The 18,693-nt window shown below is 39.1% G+C and overlaps 1 protein-coding gene across 1 annotated transcript in view; it reads left to right on the top strand.

Annotated features, from left to right (window-relative positions):
• Positions 1–1,245: 1,245 nt before the first annotated feature.
• The window catches only part of c13h14orf180 (chromosome 13 C14orf180 homolog), a 32,463-nt gene continuing 15,015 nt past the window's right edge, over positions 1,246–18,693 (top strand). Inside the window, exons 1-4 of the mRNA XM_063007789.1 lie at positions 1,246–1,360; positions 6,257–6,287; positions 8,403–8,486; positions 11,902–12,022. Of these exons, the coding sequence (XP_062863859.1) occupies positions 8,438–8,486; positions 11,902–12,022 (170 nt within the window). The 5' untranslated portion in view covers positions 1,246–1,360; positions 6,257–6,287; positions 8,403–8,437. The remainder of the gene's footprint in view (positions 1,361–6,256; positions 6,288–8,402; positions 8,487–11,901; positions 12,023–18,693) is intronic.

Here is an 18,693-nt window from a genome sequence, read left to right as displayed (position 1 = left end):
GCAATGGCTTTTATTACTTTTCTGCATTATAGATTTCAATATATGTTTTGCATCTGTATTTAAATCTCTTTAGAACGTGGCATCATGTGCTGCTTTTTGATACCTTCAATCCAGACAAGTTCTACAGTATTTAAGTGTCATTTAGATTTAAAAGGTCTGGAAGTAATGATGCCTGGATGTGTGTAAAACTGAACCCAGTTTTCAAATGAATTTGGTTAGCTTGGGACAATGCCAGGTAGAGCTGAACAGCATTTTGCTTAAATAAATGAAATCATGGGTTATCTTTATTTAATAATGAAAATATTTTGATGATCTGAAACATAAATGAAACCAATTGCAAAAATAAAATAGAGAACTGTGAAATACGTTTTCACATCATTTTTAACCTTAAGATTAAATTTCAGACATTCTTGTGATGTGTAAACTGTCCACTAGAGGATGCTACATTACAACAAATTGTAGTATTTCAGTGAATTATTACTTTACGTTAAGTCATTTACACTTGGAGGCAACCCAGATAAGCCAATACACCTAGTGGCACAGTTTGGGAGGTAAGAAACAAATCAAAGTTTTGGTCCTGCTTTGCTAAGTTAATATTTGATTTGGTATTCTCAGAATATTATAGCTATGTAAGGGTTGTTGCATAGCTCCCACAAAGACATGCAAGTGAGGTGAATTGGAGATACTAAATTGTCCATGACTGTGTTCGATATAACCTTGTGTGATTAACCTTGTGTAATGAGTAACTACCGTTCCTGTCATGAATGTAACCAAAGTGTAAAACATGACGTTAAAATCCAAATAAACAAACAAACCTAATCCAGAGAAAACAGAGCTCCGTCTTTCCCTTACACTTCCTCAATCCCTGTCTCACTTCCTCCCTCAACACTTTCACATGCTTCCTCCCCCTTAAACCCTCCCTTTCATCCTCCCTGGCTTGCTTTCTCCCGCCTACGCCTCCTAACCTTGAGTGTTACAGACTAGCCAGCTAAAGAGCCAGTGGAGCAGCTGTGATCCTGTTTTCTACACCACACTTCACTCAGATCCCTTCATTCTTGTTTTCCCCCCAGCTTCTGTCTCTGCATGCTTTCAGTTATTAATCTACCTTCGCTGGACTGAGTGCGCCTGCGGCTCCGATGGGAGGTGTGAGTGCCGAGGCTGGGTGGCACATAGAAGGTGCACAGTGGTGGGTAGTGCCAGATAAGGGATGCTGAACAGAGGCCGTGAGGGCCTGTTTGAGCTGGGCCGGCGCTTCCAGCAAGAGGGGGACTCCAGGGCAGCTCTACACTGCTTTCTCAGCTGCCTGCTGGGGTTGACCCATGTACAGAGCTTCAACTCACTGCCCAACTGTCTGCATCAGGTAAGCCTCAAAAAGAGGGACAAAGTTCCATTAGTATACAGACTACTGGATTCATTATTTACGTAGTACCTGGATGTTTAAGTGTAGTTAGGCTTTATCATGAAGTCTTGCTTTGCTAAGTTAAGCTTTAATTTGATTTTGGTGTTCTCAGAATATTACAGCTTTGTAAGGGTTGTTGGGCACAAGTACATCACAACTGACCTGCATTGGTGTTGAGGCATTGGTGTGAAAAAACTGGAAAATGTCTAAAAGTGTGCACTGCATTTATTGCACACACATTTACTGTATATGCTCAGGTAAAACACGTTATCCCACTACCGCTGAGAACAAGCATTCAATCATCTACTGCTGAGAACCACGGTTCAATTATCTACCACTGAGTACAAGGGTTCAGATGATTAGCTAATCATTTCTGTGCAGACACCCAACTGGCCATGTCTGAGAGGGGAGATGGCCGAACAGCCTAGCCAATGACATGCAATAGCACTAACGTAATAATAAAATGTGTTGTTGGGATTTTCAAGCACCTTAATGGTGAGGTGAGGTGAATAGCCAACCAGAAAAACAAAGGTTTTTCGAAAGTGTTCACTGATAAAAGACTCAAATAGATTAACAAACATTGTTCCAAAATTTAAATACAGAGTGAGTCAAAAGTCTCAGGACACTCTTTTATTTCAGAAACGAAAGGGAAAATTACATATCTGAATACCCCAGCAAGTAATGGGTGAGGGGGCCTATCTTTTAGGCTATGTCTGGAACATGGCCACCATCTTGAAAGCCGAAATATTGGATCAAGGGCAGGTTTTTCCAATGGGAAGGTGGTCATGTAGCATATCAAAGAAAACCAGAAAAAAAATCAGATTTGCAATATGTCATGTGGTTCAAAAGTTATCAACACGATGATGTGCTCCACGATGCGGTGCTGAAGGTGGTGTTTGTTGCGGATTTTCTCAGCATACACAATTTGTTTGAGATGACCCCAGGGATGGGAACACAAGTCGAGTGGTGTGAGGTCGGGTGATCTGAGCAGCCATTCCACAGGACATCGACGGCCAATCCAATGACCAGGGAATTGAATATCCAGCCACTGACGAACACCTGCGTGTGGTGGAGCCCCATCCTGTTGAAAATAAAAGGGGAAACTGCCATCTCCGGTCAGAATGGATGGGAACACTGTTTCCTGTAGCATTGTCAGGTAGCGCTGAGCATTTAGGTCGATGAAAATGGATCCGATTACACGGGTGCCCCATATTCCACACCACACCATAACCTTTACATCACCTACGACTTTGGTGTCTGTCGTCCGGTGAGGGTTTTCGTCACTCCAGTACCTCACATTCTGGCGGTTGACCTCACCACTGACATAAAAATTTGCCTGGTCACTGAACAGAATGCCCTGTGCGAATGCGGGATCCCGTTGATGTTGGTCTAACGCCCAGGTGCAGAACTCGACACATCTATCAGGGTCATCCTCTGTTTCTGCTGCAGCTGGATCTTGAAGGGGTGCCACTTATTGGTATGAAGAATCCGTAGAAGGGATGACTGGCTGACACCACATTCTGCTGCGAGACGTTGCGTGCTGCGTCGTGGACTTTTCGCAAAGGCTGCCAAAACCATTGTTGAGGTTTCTTCGTCGGTAGCGGTCTTCGGACGATCACTACGTGGCTTGTTGTCCACAGTTCCGGTTTCTCGGAATTTGGCTATGAGGGATGCAACAGTGCTGTGTGAAATTGGTGGTCTTTCTGGGTGTCGGTTGTTGAAGTCTGCGGCTATGATACGGCAGCTGCGTTCCCCGGACATCAGAATCACCTCAATCCCCTCTTCTTTCGTCAATTTCATCTTCAGTTACATGTAACAAATAACAAAAGTTTTGAACTTTCTGTGTTGATACATTTTGAACCAATTGATATTCCAGTTTATTCTTAAAGCTGTTCAGTGAGGCTAAGGTCAAAGCTCTGTACAGGCCACTGGATTTTCTTTAAGCCAAGCTTTTCTTCATGTCTTTATAGACCTGCTTTGTGCATAGGGACACGGCCATGCTGGAAAAGGGAAGCACCTTCCCTAAACTAATGCTGTAAAGTTGAAAGCATATAATTTGCTTTATATAACTGATTTATTGCATCTGTTAGCAATGGCTGAAGCACATAAAATCAATAATTAGAAGGGGTGTCCCAGTAGTTTTATCCATATAGTTTATGTCTAAAAATCAGAACCTTTGGCAGTTTGGTGTTTTGGAGTTGATATTAAAGGAACATTAATGTTTACAGACAGTGCAGAACTCTTACACTTTATATGCAGAGGTCTGTTTTCTTGGCAAGGCTAATAGTCTCATGCCACACATTCTTATACTGTTTAATAAGTGTTACTGTTTATGTAAGGGCTATTTCCTGGGACGCTTGTAGTTTTTATAGCCTGGCTGGTTCAAAGTTCTCAGATTACAGCTGTTATTTGACTGTCATTGGACCCTGTAATGTTTAGATTACAAAAACACTTAAGGTAAAAACTATGTGAACGTAAACTTCTGCTAATTCATGTTTTTTATATAGTCACTATAATTTTCAGTATGGAACCACAGGTCTGCTAAAGCACTATAGCTTTAATATGCGACTGTTGTTTTACATGACAGCTGGTTTCATCATGATATATTTTAATGCACACTGAAGTTGATGTTTTAAGAAATAAGTTTAATATGTTTATAGTTTTACTATGACGCAAATGTTAGTGAAATTTTAGTTGCTTCAGATCTTTAAATTCAATAAGTTTATAGGACAAAGACAACATACTGTAAGTGAGAGATTATTTTTTATTATTTCATTTTAGTTTCAAAAGTAATCAACATAAACTGGCACTGTGTAAGAATAAGTAATTTTTCTCTAAACCTACATTACAAACTACATTTACATTAATTATTACATTTACATAACTGGTATTTGCGTAACCATTTTCATAGATACCATATCTCTTTCTAATTGTGGAATCACAAATGCTGTGACTGTTGAAGCCAAGCACGGCTTGCAGTTGTTTAGTTGTTAGTCTGGGATGTTTTTTTAGTCTGAAGAGGGTTTTCTTTTTACTTTCTGCATAAATCGTTAATACGCTAATAACCACATTTATGTAGGTCTGCCACCAATAGGAAGGTTTACTACTGTTCTCTTCTTTTCCTTGGCCTTTGTCCCGTTCGGTTGCGGGGTCGGCTCTTCGGCGGATCACGATCCGCACATCTATTTGGCAAAATTTTTACGCCGGATGCCCTTCCTGACACAACCCTCCCTATTTTATCCGGGCTTGGGACCGGCACTACGATGCACTGGTTTGTGCATCTAGCGGCTAGGTGGAAGGTTTACTACTGTTGACTGTTTTAATTCCATTCCATTCCATTTCTGCTAGAATTTCTTTCAATCACAGCACAGTGCTGCTTGTTGAGACCATGTAGCCTACTTTGCATTGCTAATAAGATTTCCTTCAAGCATTTAATATTTAATAGGGCTGGCAGTAATCAAACCTGGTGTGTCTAGTCTAATTAAACCCAATTACCAGTTAAATGCAATAACCTTTTCACAAGGCCCATTAATGTTAGTTTGTTTTGTTTTATCTTTAATAAATTAAATGGTCATTTATAACTTTTGCTTAGACTGTCTCTTTTGGATACTTTTAAATATCTAAAACAAATGTAACAAATGTGAGAATAATGTAAAAAGGGAAAGGGCAGATTCTTTTTCACAGCACTGTATTAGTACTATTACATCATGGCTTTTTAATAACACTATAACATTGTAATGTTACAGTGACAACTTATTGTGACACTATAATTTAACTGTGACAGAATGGATTTGTGATGTATACTTTTACTGTTCTACTTTGACATCCTGTGGAAGTACTATGACTATATTTTTATAATTTACCCTGTATTTTGACAGTAATACTTTCGAGTTACAATGACACTACTGTTAAACAATGACACAATAGTTTTACAATAATAGTGTGGATTTACAGCAATTCTTAACAGTAGATTTAAAGTGACACTACAGTTATACACTGACAGTATATAGTCATTGTTTGATGACCATACAGTCTGAGAGGGGCTGCGGATTATGGTATGGTATTGCGGTGTAGGTGACTGACAGTGCCGGGTCCTTTACTTTGGTTCAGCCTTTGGTTTAAGTGTGCATTCTTATTGTTTGTGAGGCTGACATGGCCAGCTGAGGGTCTGATTTAAGTAATTGTCTGGCTTCCTCTGCGGCTCTTTTGATGGTGTTCTTTTGATCTATTTCCACGGCAGCCTGGTATTCTTTAGTTTGCTATTGTTGTCCCTTTTGAATATAGCCATAGTTGTTATATATCTGTATATTTATGTAGTTAATTTGCTTTCTTTAAATATATTTTTAATATATTATAGTTATATATTTTTTTCTCTTTTTGTGGCTTATTCGTCGCAGTATTGTTTCTACTTGGTAGTGTTTTACAATGGTGCTGTGGTTTTGTCATTACACTATGGTTTTATTATGACAGTGAAGTTTTACTATGAAACTACAGCTTTTCTATTGAACTAAAACTTAACTATAACATTTACAACCAAAGCATCACTGTAAAATTATAATAGTTTTCAGACTGTTAACCATGATACTAACTTTTGTGGTACCTTATGATAATTATTTTGGTCAGTCAAGCCTCTGTAGAATTTTCCTAATCTAATGCACTTTTTGTGACAAGAAACACAAACATTAACATAACAAAAAAACGTTCTACATTTTGTTTACATTTTTAATTGTTTAATGACAAAATAACAGATCACATCTAACAATAATTTTGCTGTTACGTTCTGCAAGGGACTGAACACCAAATTATATCTTTGTACTTTTACACTTAGTCATTGTACTTTACTATTTTTCTTTATAGATTGCTGAACTTTTTATTAATGAAAAGAATTGTATCCTTTCTTGACTAACTTTGCAGTGTAAATATACTCAGTATACTTGCACACTTTGCACCTTGTTGTGTATATTTATTCAGTATTCCTGCACACTTTACACTATGCTGAGTATAATTGTTTAGTCTATCTGCATAACAGCCTAGCTATAGCATTCCCTGAGTTTTTAATTCACACACTAAGTCTGCATACAACAAACTTTTCCCATAGCTACAAAAACTGCAGGAAATGTTACTTGTTCCTAATCTCTGCAAGAGAGAAGCTTCCTAAGCTTAATAACATCTGCTTTCTTTAGATAAGTGTGTAAAGTTTATATAAAAAGCATTGGATAATGAATCCTGAAGGAATCATGATGAAGATAAAAGACCTTCCCTAAATTCTCAAATAGAACAAAAGATATAACATGAATCATACATTGAGTGATGTACTGAGACAAATTATAGAAGAATTTAATCATTCAAGTATATAGTTTAAGAAGTGTTTTCGATTTTCCAAAATTTGTATGTAAAAAACTGCCAAGATCATTAAAGGCTGTTATAGCGCCAAAGAGAAAATTAACTCTGTATAATTGCCCATTTTAACTGTGTATGCATTCTATTATTTGATCTAACAACATTCAAGTAGAATTGCATGCTTTAACTTATATATTGCTATACTGTTATGTTTGTAAATTTACTCTCGTTTGTATTTAATATGCTATGTGTAATAATATCTGCCATATGTAATGATGCATGATGCTTTTGTAAGCTAAGTTCAGAGGTTTAAACTGAAGGATTATAGTGCCATATTTTACCATATATTAGCCTGACTGAAATAGTTTTTTTTTTTAATTGGCTGAAAGTGTTTGCACTTAACAGCATGACGTTTATTTAGAGCAGAGCTCCACAACTTTTTTTGTACCACAGACACATCAAAATAGAATAACTGTACTACTCACAAATTAGCTTTTTTCACTGCAACGAGACGCTGCTTTCACCTGGGGGTGATATGAGATGATAAACACCCGTGTTGGAAATGGAAGCAGTGTTTTCATTGCTGATGTAGCAATCTCTAATTAATTATTCTTTCTGTGTGGCCTGGTAATAAATGACCACGAACTCGTACCGGTCTGCAGCCCGGTGGTTGGGGACCACTGATTTTATTTCTTATTTCATTGCAAAAACAGTTTTGTAACTAGCCGTATTTCATTATTTATTAATATGTTATTTAATTGATTACAAGCTAAATAAATTATTCATTAGTAGTCTGAGCTATACAGTGGTACAGGGATTAGACCTCTAACCTTGTTGACAGGGGTCCTATTTATCTGGGGTCTTTGAACTTGTGGGGACTTTCTCTGACCTTTTTTGCCACACGTGTGGCAGTCTGCATTCTATTGTACCTTCATGACCTTTTAAAAATTCTTGTCACAGTACTAATAATGGGTATAGTAACAGCATGTATGGATTAAACAAGTAAAATGAGCTAAATAATTCAAAATTTCTAATTTTAGGACAGCAACTTCCTGCCACTGTGTTCACTCACAGCATTTGAGTGCTTGTCTCATTCAGATCTCTGAGTCATTAGTGATGTTAAGCTTGCATTAGAAACTGTGGTCATGCTGTTGCCAGCTTCACCAGGCTAAACACCATGTTTGTCTATTAACATATTTGTCTTGGCAAAGATAGTCATATCTTTAACACATGCATTAATCATGTGTTAAAGTTTTTATAATGTTATACCAAAATCAAAGGTTTTCTATGTGTTAAACCTTGTAAAGTGTCCAAGTTTATTCTTAGACTAGTTATGTTGCCAAGTTTTAAGTATTTTAAGTATTTTATTACAAAGGGATTTGTTTCCTTTCTCTCACACGTGCCTGCTATGTAAACACATATCTATTAATAGTTCAGGCACATGCTTTGTGTCTTTTTATGGACAGAGAGTAAACACTGACCAATCAAACACACAGAGGGTGCAGAAAATAACTTGGACAAAGTTCTGTTACTTTGAAACCACTGGAATGGAATAACTGGTCTAAAGATAATTAAATTTGTTTATGACATACATGTGTGTGCCATAATAAGAAACACTAATCCTCATGACAAGCATGAACGATCCTTTATTCATATAAACCAGATGAGAAGGCACTGCAGTTCATTCAGGCAGAGAAGATGTTCTATGAGGTGGCATTGATTGAGCTCACCGCTCTTCAGAGTACAGGTAGGTTTTACGATGCTTGCACTTTTCTAGGGCTTACTACAGATTTAGTGTAACTAGTGTTGTATAAATGTATACAAATACTATGATTTTACTGTAATAAGATTATTTTTAATATGATTATTATGATTACCATATCTATAATAAACCCCCTCCTAATCAATAGGAAACATAAAGACTTATTTCATATTTGCTGAAATGGCTCAACTTTATGCCAGAAGGCTCTGGGGCCATCAAAGTAAATGTTCTGTGAACTGATGGATTACAACTTAAGGCAATGAGAATATCATTTCAACAGTTAAGTGTGTGAGTCCTTTGCAGTTTCATGACTTTTAATTCTGCTCCCAACCTAAAAAAAATCACTAGAGAAGAATGTCCATTCTTCAGCTTATGATGATCTGAAGCTTAAGTGTAATTGAGTTATGCAACAAGACAACCATTTGAAGCACAGATAAACAAGTACCAAACTTAATGGCTTTAGATTAGAGGTTTGAAGAGGGCTAGTTAAACTTAACTTCAACCCAATTGAGATGCTGTGGCAGGATCTTAAACAGAGTTCTTGCAAAAAAGTTCTAAAATGTCACTAATTTAAAACAATTTCAGAAAAAAGAGTAAGCCAAAATGTCTCCAGAGCAATAGAAATATCTCTACTCCAGTTACTGGAACTGTGTGGTTGCAGTTGCTGCTGCAAAAAGTGGCACAATCATTAATTTCATGATAATTTATAATTGTCCTTATTTGTCCTTGTCTTATATATTGTTCGTTTTATTAAAAACAAAGCATGAAGACACTGAGGTGGCACAGCGGTAAAACACGCTAGCACACCAGAGCTGGGATTTTGAATACATCGTATCGAATCTCATCTCTGCCTTTCAGCTGGGCTGGGTGGCCACATGAACAGCGTTGTTTAGGGATGGACCAGGGTTCCTCAGAACTGGTGCAACTGCGACCTCTGCTGACTGATTGATGGTGCCTGTGCAGAGTTGGGGGAATAACGCTGATCAGGGTGTGGCTCTCTGTGCACAAGGCTGATCGCATATGAACTGAGGTAGTCAGTACTGCTCACGTGTCGGAGGGGGCGTGTGTCAGTTGCGAAGCTCCTCAGTCAGCAATGGAGGGTTGTATCAGTAAAGGTGAAGCGTAACGCAACCAGGGTAATTGGATACGACGAGATTAGAGGGAAAAATTGTGACAGACAAGTGTAGTGAATGGTTGTAGCAATAACATCAAAGAGTGAACAAGTTAAAATTCCAAGATTTGTGTAAGGGGCCTATTAACAAACATTTAACGAGAATAAGCAATAAAGTATAACAGTAAAATAAATAGAAACTTTGCCAATTGTCTCTTTTCTTAAATCGGATTTTCATATTCTAAACCTACATGATATACATACAATACATGTTTCACTAATTTTTGATAAGTGAGAGATTTGGCCCATTTTTGTAACTTGTGCCTGTTTGATTTGCCTGTAATGTGGGAAAGTTTGCCAGATTTATAGATATCCTGCCAAAAACCTCTAAATACCACGTATACCTTGTTTATAACTAATCAACATAATAGTTCATTTCTAAATTGCATTGTGCCAATTAAGTTCTTTTTGACTGAGTATTTCTGTTAAATTACCTTACATTTGCTTGGGGAACCACACCCTGTACCTGACAGTACTGTAGTAAGCTGCAAGAACAACACCATTAATGCCATCGACTCACAGCTTAGCCAAGTCCATGTCCAACTTAAATGAACCAAAGCACGAGTGTTAACTCTTTATAAGTTGAAGCAGTATATTTTGCCCAAGTTTAGTTTTATTTATGGAGTGAGAACAACCATCCATCTCCTTTACTGATGCATGTCTGGAGGCCGTTACTCTGGCTATCAGATGGTGCTGAGGCAGCAGGCTGCTGCAGAGTGCAGGGAATGGTGCAGGGGAGGGTGCATCAGCTCAGAAATAAATGACTACTCTATTTGTGATTTCATTAAAGAGTTGGGGAAATGCTGGAACCTGAATCAGCACTTCTGAGGTGTGCTGCCATGGTAGAACTGAAGTGTGTTTTAAAGAGTACTGGTAGATTAATGCTCTACATCCCTTTGTATTTTAAATTTGCTGTGTCTCTGGCTCTATGTAACAAAAACATTAAATGGTGGAATGTGCACACAGAACGCTTCCATCTATAGGTTTTAGTTTATACAGCCACACCCCCTTTTAACAGGATTGTAATATTGCTGTCTCAACTGATAATTATTGGATGCAGAATGGCTTGTACTAAAAAGACCAATAAATTTCAACATGGCATGGCCATGTCAGTGGATACCACCTTTCCAACAACTCAGTTTATGAAATTTGCACAGCAATTAATAACATTGTTAGTTAGTCAGTTAGGTAAAAACTTCCAGGAGCCAAAACCACTCAGCTGGAAAGTGCTAGGCCACACAAGCTCACTGAATAGTAAACACAAGAGCTGAAAAAAATTGACACTTTTAAAAAGAATTGTCCTCTAACGACACTCACAAGTTTCAATCTGCCTCTGGGAGGCGGCACGGTGGCTAAGTGGGTAGCACTGTCGCCTCACAGCAAGAAGGTCCTGGGTTTGATCCCCCGGTGGGGCGCTCCGGGTCCTTTCTGTGTGGAGTTTGCATGTTCTCCCCGTGTCTGCATGGGTTTACTCCGGGAGCTCCAGTTTCCTCCCACAGTCCAAAGACATGCAAGCGAGGTCAATTGGAGACACTAAATTGTCCATGACTGTGTTTGATATAACCTTGTGTGAACTGATGAACCTTGTGTAATGAGTAACTACCGTTCCTGTCATGAATGTAACCAAAGTGTAAAATATGACGTTAAAATACTAATAAACAAACAAACAATCTACCTCTGGAGGCGACATCAACACAAGATTGGAAGCTTCACAGATTGCAATTCTATAACTAATCAGATAACCATGTTTAATTACATGGTTTATCTTGATTGGTTTAAGGCACACTACCATTAGATATTGGAGATTTTAAAAGCTCACCCTCTGGAGTGAATGATAATACTTCACCATCTGGCAGTCTGAATGAAGCAAGAATGGACAAACATTTCATGTCTTATCAGTTTTATCAGCCCAGATTCAAGAGAATTAACAAATCAGATTCTTCTTTTTACAGAGTTTTACAAAATGTCCCAACTTTCCTGGAAATTGAGTTGTTCCTCTTCTTGTTTGATAATGTTTGACTGTGTACAGAGTGTGCAAGGGGATACGTCTAACAACTTTTGCATATCTAGGTGTGGCATAAGCGCGTGTCCTGTTGTTGTTCTCTCTCTTTCCCACTACTTAGCATATAGGACTTGTTTAGAGTTTCAGTGAAACACAATAAATTTTAAAGAGTTTACGCAGTGCATATTGTCTGATGCTTTCTGACTCTGTGTGTATGAACATATTAGGCTCTCAGGAGGACAGTGCTCTTGGTTCTCCAGGATGCATCTCCCAGGAGGAGTTATCAGAACAGGTCTTGCAGGCACAGAATCTTGAAAGACTGGCTCAGCTTTGCATCATGACCAAAAGGTAGGATTTTGCTGGGATATTTCTGCATTGATATCAGTGCTGTATAATACTGGGTATTAGGAGGTATGCAAGATTGATTTATTCCAGTTTTCAGGGGGGTTATATATGTATATGATGAAACTATAATTTAATGAATATATGAATGAATATATAATACAGTGTAATGAATGTATATATATATATATATATATATATATATATATATATATATATATATATATATATACAGGTCCTTCTCAAAAAATTAGCATATTGTGATAAAGTTCATTATTTTCCATAATGTAATGATAAAAATTAAACTTTCATATATTTTAGATTCATTGCACACCAACTGAAATATTTCAGGTCTTTTATTGTTTTAATACTGATGATTTTGGCATACAGCTCATGAAAACCCAAAATTCCTATCTCAAAAAATTAGCATATTTCATCCGACCAATAAAAGAAAAGTGTTTTTAATACAAAAAAAGTCAACCTTCAAATAATTATGTTCAGTTATGCACTCAATACTTGGTCGGGAATCCTTTTGCAGAAATGACTGCTTCAATGCGGCGTGGCATGGAGGCAATCAGCCTGTGGCACTGCTGAGGTGTTATGGAGGCCCAGGATGCTTCGATAGCGGCCTTAAGCTCATCCAGAGTGTTGGGTCTTGTGTCTCTCAACTTTCTCTTCACAATATCCCACAGATTCTCTATGGGGTTCAGGTCAGGAGAGTTGGCAGGCCAATTGAGCACAGTAATACCATGGTCAGTAAACCATTCACCAGTGGTTTTGGCACTGTGAGCAGGTGCCAGGTCGTGCTGAAAAATGAAATCTTCATCTCCATAAAGCTTTTCAGCAGATGGAAGCATGAAGTGCTCCAAAATCTCCTGATAGGTAGCTGCATTGACCCTGCCCTTGATAAAACACAGTGGACCAACACCAGCAGCTGACATGGCACCCCAGACCATCACTGACTGTGGGTACTTGACACTGGACTTCAGGCATTTTGGCATTTCCTTCTCCCCAGTCTTCCTCCAGACTCTGGCACCTTGATTTCCGAAAACAGTACTTTGTACCACTGAGCAACAGTCCAGTGCTGCTTCTCTGTAGCCCAGGTCAGGCGCTTCTGCCGCTGTTTCTGGTTCAAAAGTGGCTTGACCTGGGGAATGCGGCACCTGTAACCCATTTCCTGCACACGCCTGTGCACGGTGGCTCTGGATGTTTCTACTCCAGACTCAGTCCACTGCTTCCGCAGGTCCCCCAAGGTCTGGAATCGGCCCTTCTCCACAATCTTCCTCAGGGTCCGGTCACCTCTTCTCGTTGTGCAGCGTTTTCTGCCACACTTTTTCCTTCCCACAGACTTCCCACTGAGGTGCCTTGATACAGCACTCTGGGAACAGCCTATTCGTTCAGAAATTTCTTTCTGTGTCTTACCCTCTTGCTTGAGGGTGTCAATGATGGCCTTCTGGACAGCAGTCAGGTCGGCAGTCTTACCCATGATTGCAGTTTTGAGTAATGAACCAGGCTGGGAGTTTTTAAAAGCCTCAGGAATCTTTTGCAGGTGTTTAGAGTTAATTCGTTGATTCAGATGATTAGGTTAATAGCTCGTTTAGAGAACCTTTTCATGATATGCTAATTTTTTGAGATAGGAATTTTGGGTTTTCATGAGCTGTATGCCAAAATCATCAGTATTAAAACAATAAAAGACCTGAAATATTTCAGTTGGTGTGCAATGAATCTAAAATATATGAAAGTTTAATTTTTATCATTACATTATGGAAAATAATGAACTTTATCACAATATGCTAATTTTTTGAGAAGGACCTGTATATATGTATATATGTGTATATATATATATATATATATATATATATATATATATATATATATGTATATATATATATATATATATATATATACATATATATATGTATATATATATATATATATATGTGTACAGTGTATCACAAAAGTGAGTACACCCCTCACATTTCTGCAGATATTTAAGTATATCTTTTCATGGGACAACACTGACAAAATGACACTTTGACACAATGAAAAGTAGTCTGTGTGCAGCTTATATAACAGTGTAAATTTATTCTTCCCTCAAAATAACTCAATATACAGCCATTAATGTCTAAACCACCGGCAACAAAAGTGAGTACACCCCTTAGTGAAAGTTCCTAAAGTGTCAATATTTTGTGTGGCCACCATTATTTCCCAGAACTGCCTTAACTCTCCTTGGCATGGAGTTTACCAGAGCTTCACAGGTTGCCACTGGAATGCTTTTCCACTCCTCCATGACGACATCACGGAGCTGGCGGATATTCGAGACTTTGCGCTCCTCCACCTTCCGCTTGAGGATGCCCCAAAGATGTTCTATTGGGTTTAGGTCTGGAGACATGCTTGGCCAGTCCATCACCTTTACCCTCAGCCTCTTCAATAAAGCAGTGGTCATCTTAGAGGTGTGTTTGGGGTCATTATCATGCTGGAATACTGCCCTGCGACCCAGTTTCCGGAGGGAGGGGATCATGCTCTGCTTCAGTATTTCACAGTACATATTGGAGTTCATGTGTCCCTCAATGAAATGTAACTCCCCAACACCTGCTGCACTCATGCAGCCCCAGACCATGGCATTCCCACCACCATGCTTGACTGTAGGCATGACACACTTATCTTTGTACTCCTCACCTGATTGCTGCCACACATGCTTGAGACCATCTGAACCAAACAAATTAATCTTGGTCTCATCAGACCATAGGACATGGTTCCAGTAATCCATGTCCTTTGTTGACATGTCTTCAGCAAACTGTTTGCGGGCTTTCTTGTGTAGAGACTTCAGAAGAGGCTTCCTTCTGGGGTGACAGCCATGCAGACCAATTTGATGTAGTGTGCGGCGTATGGTCTGAGCACTGACAGGCTGACCCCCCACCTTTTTAATCTCTGCAGCAATGCTGACAGCACTCCTGCGCCTATCTTTCAAAAACAGCAGTTGGATGTGACGCTGAGCACGTGCACTCAGCTTCTTTGGACGACCAACGCGAGGTCTGTTCTGAGTGGACCCTGCTCTTTTAAAACGCTGGATGATCTTGGCCACTGTGCTGCAGCTCAGTTTCAGGGTGTTGGCAATCTTCTTGTAGCCATGGCCATCTTCATGTAGCGCAACAATTCGTCTTTTAGACTCCTCAGAGAGTTCTTTGCCATGAGGTGCCATGTTGGAACTTTCAGTGACCAGTATGAGAGAGTGTGAGAGCTGTACTACTAAATTGAACATACCTGCTCCCTATGCACACCTGAGACCTAGTAACACTAACAAATCACATGACATTTTAGAGGGAAAATGACAAGCAGTGCTCAATTTGGACATTTAGGGGTGTAGTCTCTTAGGGGTGTACTCACTTTTGTTGCCGGTGGTTTAGACATTAATGGCTGTATATTGAGTTATTTTGAGGGAAGAATAAATTTACACTGTTATATAAGCTGCACACAGACAACTTTTCATTGTGTCAAAGTGTCATTTTGTCAGTGTTGTCCCATGAAAAGATATACTTAAATATCTGCAGAAATGTGAGGGGTGTACTCACTTTTGTGATACACTGTATATATATATATATATATATACATATATATATATATATATATATATATATATATATATATATATATATATATATACAGTGTATCACAAAAGTGAGTACACCCCTCACATTTCTGCAAATATTTCATTATATCTTTTCATGGGACAACACTATAGACATGAAACTTGGATATAACTTAGAGTAGTCAGTGTACAACTTGTATAGCAGTGTAGATTTACTGCCTTCTGAAAATAACTCAACACACAGCCATTAATGTCTAAATAGCTGGCAACATAAGTGAGTACACCCCACAGTGAACATGTCCAAATTGTGCCCAAAGTGTCAATATTTTGTGTGACCACCATTATTATCCAGCACTGCCTTAACCCTCCTGGGCATGGAATTCACCAGAGCTGCACAGGTTGCTACTGGAATCCTCTTCCACTCCTCCATGATGACATCACAGAGCTGGTGGATGTTAGACACCTTGAACTCCTCCACCTTCCACTTGAGGATGCGCCACAGGTGCTCAATTGGGTTTAGTCCATCACAGTTTTCGAAGGGAGGGGATCATGCTCTGTTTCAGATGTTCTGTTTCATGTTGGAATTCATGTTTCCCTCAATGAACTGCAGCTCCCCAGTGCCAGCAACACTCATGCAGCCCAAGACCATGATGCTACCACCACCATGCTTGACTGTAGGCAAGATACAGTTGTCTTGGTACTTCTCACCAGGGCGCCGCCACACATGCTGGACACCATCTGAGCCAAACAAGTTTATCTTGGTCTCGTCAGACCACAGGGCATTCCAGTAATCCATGTTCTTGGACTGCTTGTCTTTAGCAAACTGTTTGCGGGCTTTCTTGTGCGTCAGCTTCCTTCTGGGATGACGACCATGCAGACCGAGTTGATGCAGTGTGCGGCGTATGGTCTGAGCACTGACAGGCTGACCTCCCACGTCTTCAACCTCTGCAGCAATGCTGGCAGCACTCATGTGTCTATTTTTTAAAGCCAACCTCTGGATATGACGCCGAACACGTGGACTCAACTTCTTTGGTCGACCCTGGCGAAGCCTGTTCCGAGTGGAACCTGTCCTGGAAAACCGCTGTATGACCTTGGCCACCATGCTGTAGCTCAGTTTCAGGGTGTTAGCAATCTTCTTATAGCCCAGGCCATCTTTGTGGAGAGCAACAATTCTATTTCTCACATCCTCAGAGAGTTCTTTGCCATGAGGTGCCATGTTGAATATCTAGTGGCCAGTATGAGAGAATTGTACCCAAAACACCAAATTTAACAGCCCTGCTCCCCATTTACACCTGGGACCTTGTCACATGACACCAGGGAGGGACAACTACACATTTGGGCACGATTTGGACATGTTCACTGTGGGGTGTACTCACTTATGTTGCCAGCTATTTAGACATTAATGGCTGTGTGTTGAGTTATTTTCAGAAGACAGTAAATCTACACTGCTATACAAGTTGTACACTGACTACTCTAAGTTATATCCAAGTTTCATGTCTATAGTGTTGTCCCATGAAAAGATATAATGAAATATTTGCAGAAATGTGAGGGGTGTACTCACTTTTGTGATACACTGTATATATATATATATATATAGGCCTATATATATATATATATATATATTAGGGCTGTCGAAGTTAACGCGATAATAACGCATTAACGCGATTTCAATTTAACGCGATTAAAAATAATAGTGCCGTTAACGCAAATTCTAGTTAATGTTGAGACTTGACTGGTAAAACTACAACGCTCGGTTACATTATGTTAACAAAAACGTTTTAATGTCGGACTTGCCACCGTTTTTCATTTGCGGTTTGTTAACATAATGTAACCGAGCGTTGTAGTGATGCACTTATAAAGAAATAAATACACGCTATATTCACAAGTTGTCGGGAGCAGAACACTTTTATTAACTTATTCTGTTACGTACCAAATACCGGAAAGCTGAGTCAAGCACGTTAGTCCATGCACTATGGAAGCCCCAAAGGGTCAAAACACACTCACTTCGTGTAGAAACGGCCATCAAACCATTGTCACAATACAAGCACAGAAAAGTCTGTTACAATAACTACGCCTTATCCCACCTAAAGCACCGCTGATCTACAATGTTTGCTGATGGAGAAATTCTAAACTACAATCTGACATTTACTGCCTAGTATGTGAGTGAATAAACTCCCTTACAGTTTTCTCTTGTCCCAGCAGTTTTTAACATAAGTACATTTAGCATAAAATGTGTTCACCATTTTAATAGTAACATTTCACATAAAAATCCTTGTTTTCTATAACATTTACACAGATTTTTTTAAATGCGATTAATCGCGATTAACTATATGAAATTCTGAGATTAATCGCGATTAAAAATTTTAATCGTTTGACAGCCCTAATATATATATATATATATATATATCAGTAGCGGCTGCTGGTCTTTCAAAGAGGGAAAGCTCATTGTCGGCTTACATCATAAAATTTGTCAATTTATTTACACATAAATTCTGCCCTCTGTTCCTTTTACAAGAAAATGGCCTGAAATGGGTTGCAGTTTGTCTTTCGACTTCACTCGCAAAATCCGCGATGGGACTGAAGCTCCCAGTGATTAAGTAACTAATGAAGTGTATTGCTTTGGCAATACGAATGTCCCAATTTGTCATGCCAATAAAGCTTCTTTTGAGTTTGAGTTTGAGAAGTGACGGTGTAGCGCTCAAACGAGCTGTCAATCAAAATGGGATTCAGCCTTTCCACTGATCCTCCAATCATCTTGCAGAAGCTCAGAATCCACAATGAATTCTTCACTGTATCAGAGGGTGCTTGAGAAAAATGTAAGACCATCTGTCCAAAAACTGAAGCTGAAGCGGAGGTGGACCATGCAACATGCCAACAACCCAAAACATCCCAGTAAATCCACCAAGGAATGGCTCAAAAGAAAGAAATGGAGAGTTCTGGAATGGCCAAGTCAAAGCTCAGATCTTAATCCTATTGAGATGCTGTGGGGTGATTTGAAACGGGCTGTGCATGCAAGAAACCCATCAAACCTCACACAGCTGAAGAAATTCTGCATGGAGGAGTGTGGAAAACTTTCTTCCAGTCGATG

Source organism: Trichomycterus rosablanca, chromosome 13 (assembly GCF_030014385.1).
Source record: "Trichomycterus rosablanca isolate fTriRos1 chromosome 13, fTriRos1.hap1, whole genome shotgun sequence".
NCBI lineage: Eukaryota > Metazoa > Chordata > Actinopteri > Siluriformes > Trichomycteridae > Trichomycterus > Trichomycterus rosablanca.
The sequence above is the reverse complement of the archived record's forward strand: the minus strand, read 5'-3'. Positions and strand labels throughout refer to the sequence as shown.